The sequence below is a fragment of the Trypanosoma cruzi genome, genomic scaffold, assembly GCF_000209065.1.
Source record: "Trypanosoma cruzi strain CL Brener 1047053516725 genomic scaffold, whole genome shotgun sequence".
Classification (NCBI taxonomy): domain Eukaryota; phylum Euglenozoa; class Kinetoplastea; order Trypanosomatida; family Trypanosomatidae; genus Trypanosoma; species Trypanosoma cruzi.
Window position 1 is genome coordinate 383315 of NW_001849575.1, and position 6000 is coordinate 389314.

At 51.7% G+C, this 6000-nt stretch overlaps 2 protein-coding genes and 1 pseudogene across 2 annotated transcripts, besides 7 other annotated features; all 3 read right to left on the bottom strand.

Moving 5' to 3' along the window:
- Positions 1 to 2530: part of a sequence feature (areas not merged during assembly with more than two copies in the genome that could not be assigned to a particular haplotype) that runs on past the window's edge.
- Positions 1803 to 2594, bottom strand: Tc00.1047053510371.120 (mucin-associated surface protein (MASP), putative; the record flags this gene model as incomplete). The annotated part of the gene is made up of 1 exon (XM_808339.1): positions 1803 to 2594. One exon carries the CDS (start codon positions 2592 to 2594, stop codon positions 1803 to 1805), a length of 792 nt encoding a protein of 263 aa, XP_813432.1.
- Positions 2137 to 2234: a sequence feature (CT-rich).
- Positions 2531 to 3718: a sequence feature (heterozygous, Esmeraldo-like haplotype).
- Positions 3137 to 3802, bottom strand: Tc00.1047053510371.130 (mucin TcMUCII, putative; the record flags this gene model as incomplete). The annotated part of the gene is made up of 1 exon (XM_808340.1): positions 3137 to 3802. The coding sequence occupies one exon, from the start codon at positions 3800 to 3802 to the stop codon at positions 3137 to 3139; it is 666 nt and encodes a 221-aa protein (XP_813433.1).
- Positions 3249 to 3370: a microsatellite.
- Positions 3719 to 3772: a sequence feature (areas merged during assembly that could not be assigned to a particular haplotype. This can correspond to areas where the two haplotypes were merged or to regions with more than two copies in the genome that were merged during assembly.).
- Positions 3773 to 6000: a sequence feature (heterozygous, non-Esmeraldo-like haplotype).
- Positions 4594 to 5070: a mobile genetic element.
- Tc00.1047053510371.141 lies at positions 5221 to 6000 on the bottom strand (annotated as a pseudogene).

A 6000-nucleotide genomic window follows, 5' to 3' on the forward strand; every position in this document is an offset into this window, starting at 1 on the left:
CACACACACACGCAGCGCCTGCATCCCTCCCTTTTGTGTCCGCCCTCTGCCGGAGTGGCCACACACACGGGCAGCAGCAAAATCACTTCACCCTCGACGATCCAAAATCAACACCGACATCCCTCGCGACGCAAATATCTCAGTTGCCAGCACGGGCTTCCTGTCGCTCTGCCATCGACGCTGAAACACAGCACAGTGCACGCACTTATTTTCCTCGTGTGCAGTCAGCCGTTTGCTTCACACATTCTTCGATGGGCTGACGTCCACAAAAGCACGCCACAAAAGCAACTGTGATCACACAAGCTCTTGCGATGGGCGTCGGTGCGTGCATGGATCCGCTGCTCACACGTGCTGGCAGGCAGCCTGCAGCCGGTGCCCTCGTGCCAGTTCATCGGCTCCAGCACGGAAAAGAGAAAACGGCCTATTCCCGATGCACGTATTCCCACCAGCAGCACCAACACGCTGGTCGCCAGCCGTCATTCCTCAGCACATCCAGGAATGCCGAAAAGTGACGTGGAGCTGTCAGCCAGCAATGCCACAATCCCCGCACACATGTCGGCTCCACCAGAGAAGACACACAAATCACAAACAACACCCTTCACATGTCATCCGAACATCATTCCGACACACCGCGACACGCCAAACAGAAGTATTCGTCACTCCAATGCACCTCCCCATACAATCACATAGTCCATGCACCACGTACGGCATCAACTCACACGCCGTCAAACAAATGTTCCTCGGATCAGTGTTATCCACGTGCTGCGGTGGGAAGTAAACAAAAGAGACAAGATGACAAACCCCAAAAGAGTGCCACGACTGGCCGCAACTCAACGGAACGCAGCCACTCAAATGAATTCAGTCCTCATGCCCTCAAACTCCCACCTTCTCCCACAAAAGCTGCAAAAGATTGAAAACAAACGCACCATCCAACAAATTCTTTGTGCAACACCAAAAGAAGCCGCAGTGCCTTATGCTGTCCTCACAGTCCGTTGATGACTCCTGGATGCGGATGGTCACCCATCGGTTCTTACAAACGACGCCGCACACCCGCGACGCATCCTGCGCTCTGAGACACGCATCCCTCACTATCACCAGAGACGCCCACGCGGCGTCGGTACGCAACAAATCGTCAAGGAACGAAGGATACGTCAGGCGGACAGCAAGACACCTGCCAACAAATCACATCGCAGAGATCATCAATAACAGCGCCAGCAGCGATGCAGACAGCAGAGTAACATCGATCAAATGACGCACGGCTTATATCGAGGAAAAAAACTTGGTGGCGTGACAAGAAAAAAAAAAAGACTGACACTCTCTCATCAAGAAAAGAACAGTATAATAACACACAAGGAAAATTTTAAGAATCCGCAGTCAAAGCAATCCACCAATTAAAAAAAAAAAAATGAAGGAGTAATGGGTGCACTCAACCACAACACAAGTAAAACAATAAAAAAAGCCGAAGCGTGGGACGACCAGCACACACACTCTCATTGCTCCCGTAAAGCAAAACACACACACAGGGAGAGAAAGAGAGAGAGAGGTCGCCCACTCAATGCAATGGAAACAAAAACAGTTACGGTGCTCCGCCCATGCAGCCAGGCAGGACGGCAGCGGTGCGTGTGGTGCAAAAGAGAGCACCAACGGGCATGCATGGGTTTGCATGCATATATACAATGGGCACATTATGTGTGTGCTTCGTGGGGTGAGGTGAGGGCGAGAGTCCATGCAAGGGGACACAAACACAGAGAGAGAAGGACGAGTGTGTGTGCGGGCGGTGCACGGCTCTCTCTCCCTCACTCTCACGCGGCCACCACCGCAGCAGCAGCAGCACACGCAACAAGAAGAAAAAGAGGGGAGGTGGTGTGGGAGACCGCGGTGCTGCCGTCACTGTCGCCAGTCGTCGCCGTTGTGGTTTTCATTACGGTGGATTCGACTGGTGTTTCCTTCGGATTGGCTTCTTTATTTTCATTTTGTTTTTCTTCTTGTGTCCCTGCACCATCAGCTGCTGGATCTTTGTCGCCAGTTGTTTGAGTGCTTTGGGGTTTTGTTTTATTCGATGCTTCCTCCACACGAGAAGATAAAATTGGCTCTTCCTGACCGCCTTCTGAAATCCTCTTTGTAGTGCTGGTACCATCTTTTTCTTCTTCCTCTCCCTCCTCCTCCTTGCCATCATCCACTTCCTCTTCCACTTTCTCCTCCACTTCCTCTTCATCTTCCCCTTCATCTTCTTCATCCGCATCCTGATTCCCCTCCTCATTTTCCCCGTTTTCCGTTTTTTCATTTTTTTTTATCGTTTCTTCTGCCGGTCCTAATGCTTGTGCTCCGGTTTTTGGTGCCGATTCCGCTTCCGCTCCCGGTACGGGCACCGATGATGGTGCTGCTGCTTGTGACGCTGCCTGTTGACCGATTGGGCCACCTCCTCCAACGCCATCAGTTGTGTTGTTTTTACCTTCAGGATTATTGCCGTTGTCGGTCACACCAGTACCCGGAAGGGTTGGAGCTGCTTCGGAACATCCACCAGCGCCGGCACCGCACCACAGCACGCAGAGGGCACACACCAGCAGCACACGGCCAGTCATCATCATCGCCATCGCTCCTGTCACTTGCGTGCAGCCTTCAGCACAAACTAACACCCCGTCAACGCAGAGTGAAAGGGAAAGGAGAGACACAAGGCATAACAACAGTCACGCCACAGTAACAAATGGCGGCCCAGAAGCAGCAACAAACACACCATGAGGCAGTTGGAATCAGTGAAAGGGCAAAAAAAGCACATACACAGTCCTGCAGTAATTAATCAGCAATAAAAAAAAAAACAATTAAAAACACAAGTAAAAAAGCAACAAAAAATTTAATAAAAAAAGCTGCACAATATGGCTTCAGTGTGCAAGCATCCACATGCAAGCATGCGTCCACGCAAACAGTAGTGTGCATGTTGAGCATATGAGTGTGTCTGGGATGCGTTCAACGTGACGGATACAGGGAGCTGCAAAATGGAGCACACAGCAGGGCAGCGGAAGCAAGTGAAGCAAAACACAATCATTATTTTCTCTTATTTATTTACATCGGACCACAGTAGACGCACACAAATCCCAGTGGCTTTGAGTGCTGGCACGCACAGCCCGCATACACTACTTTAGCCCAGAGTGGTGTACGCCAGCGCGGATACGGCGAGCAGCAGCGGGGCAAACACCCACGCAGAGCTGCTGAGGCTGCCGTCGATTTCACGAAGACGTGACGGTGCGCGGGTGGTCGTCGTAGTTGGCGCCTCTGTAGTCGTGGTTGGCGCCTCTGTAGTTGTAGTACTTGGTGCCACTGGCGCAGTGGTCGTCGTCGTTGTTGTATTGGTTGTGGTGGTCATCGTCGTTGTGGGAGCATCTTCGGCTTTATTATCTTCCTTTTCCGTGGAACTGCTCGTACCACTTTGTGACTCTGTCGTGCTTTTCTTACCTTCGGTATGTACCACATTGTTCGGGTCGTTTGATTGCTTTTCCGGAGTGGCCGCAGCTGGACCGTCTCCGGCTTTCGTTCCCTCGTCCTCAACGGGGCCCAAAACTGATGACCCTGACTGATCCTTCCCTTGTAGTCCCTCTGCAACGGAGGAAGATGAACTAGAACCTTTTCCATCAGGTTGAACAATAACCTTTTTGTTATCCGCTGTCTTCGTCGTAGACGTCGTCGTGGTGGTCTGGGAAGAATCTTTATCTTGATTAACATCCGCCCGAGTTTCTGCCGTGCACACGGACGGGCAGCAGCACAGGGCGAGCACCAACAGGGCGCACAGCAGACGGCACGTCATCATCGTGAGTGTGGTCGTTCAGTGGTGTGGAGCTGATCTGCACAGTGAGGGACATGGAGAGCAGCAGGGGAGACGAGAGGTGCGGCAGACACACACAGAGGGCACACCACATGAGGAGAGGGCAGCAGCCAGGCATGCACCGTACGCCGCACACCACGCACGACACACACTCCAATCCACGGCAGCAGGCACACACAGCCCTGCCGCAACAACAACACACAGATGGAAGAGGGAGAAGCAAACAGGAGCGGCACACAAGGCTCCACCGCATGCACATACGGCGAGAGCGGTCCGTCGTGTCGGCACCCCTCACGGAGGGTACGCACACACACAAGAGGAGGTGCAGCGCCCACAGCAACAAAAAAGCAAAATAACAATAAAAAAGGAGAGATCCCCGCACACCACGCGGATTGTTGGTCCACGGGAAGTGCAACCAATATTCATCACAAAAACAATTCAGTTGCCTTCGGCCTTCGTTCATATTCAGCGCACACCACTTCATGCAGGCCCAGCAACCACCGCAGCTGCTGACGCACACGCAAAAATAAGCGCAGGGAATGGCATAAAGCAAGCAACCATTTATTTGTGTTTCTGTTTGGATGTTGGCAGATGTCTGCATGCGTTGTTTTGTTTTTGCGGAGGGCAAACCCTCATGCCTGGGTCGTGTGTTGGGGATTTCTGCAGGGTGCACAATTATTATTTATTTTCCTCTTGTGAATGTTTCTTGTGTTGGTGCAGCCAACAATTCGGTTTCTGTTGTTCCTGCTTCTCTTTGGTAAAGTATTGCAATAAAAAATAATCTTCTGAGCCGCTGGCCAAATCCTGAGTTTCTCAATAATAGAAACCAAACACGATAGAAATAAGTGAGGGATCGACGGAATAAGAGTGGGATCATCACATCCTCAAAGTTCAACACGAGGCAAATAAATGCATGTTTATATACATACCATCCGTTAGCCACAATCGTGGCCCGCCCACTCTATTCGGATAGGATACATATATTTATTTATTACTTACGAGGTGGCAGACTTTTGGGGTCCTGCAGCCACAAGACACCGCCGCGTGGTGGGAACCAAAAGGGGGTGGGTGCGATGGTTAAAATAAAAATAAAACATTATCCGGCCGCTGTCGGCTCCCTAAAGTCGTGGCCTTCCCAAAACTCATACGGTAGAAAAGTGTCCTAAAGAAGTGTATATTCGTTCTATCAGGGTGTATATATACATTCATTAAGTCAGCCAGCTCTCCCGCGACCATTCTCTACACAGGCTCCTAAAAGGGCTCAAACACACCCACAAGACTCCCAGCAAGAAAAAAGGTGCACACGGCGTGACTGACACGACTCAAAGTCATGTTTCTAAGACAATGCGTGGATGACTCTGTCGACGCCACACCCGCACCATATGCCATCAACTCCTCCACGGCAATAATCCTGCAGAGTGCGGAGAGGACGTTTCACGAGCGCACTATTGGCGGAGCCAAACAACTGTATCGTCAGCAGATGGCAGCGGGTGGCGGGGGAAAGTGAAGGTGGTGGGACTGTTGGGGAGGGTCGATGCGCAGTGTCCCCCACAAATACGAGGCGGCTGAAGTGAAACAAACTCGTCTGAACGTCACCGGCCACCAAGATGCATTGCTCCCTGCCGTAAATATTGATGAGCTCGAGCCTGGAGCAACTACTCGCAATGCGTGAAAGCGTCTTCCTGCACTGACGCTGGAATTCACATTAGACGGGCAACTTCAGAACAGTCGATCCCCAGCAGTAAAATGCAGGTGGCAGTGACGCTGTGGATTCTCGATTCCCCCGGCAACGAAGAGCGGAGAAGAAAACTGGTCTCCCCAGCTGCGCGGCATCCATCCATCCACTCTGTGCGTCCGGAGTGCCCCGCAGCTGCCTTGAGAGATGCAGCGGACAGACCTCCCTTATTTTCGCCTCGACCCGTCAAAGAAGACTTTCGCAGAGATGTCGGCACACACCGAAGTCTCCCTCGTGCCCGCCAAACAAAAGACACACCCGTTGAGGATCGTCACGTGCATCGACAGCCACGCAAATAAATATCCACCGCAACGGAAAGTGTTTCTTATTGGGCATAAAAAGAAAACTGGAGGCGGCGGCCTGGACAACACAGACATCAAATCATACAACAGGCAACCCTGAGATACATGCGAAAGAGCCAACGCAGGACCAGAAGCACAAACACTCG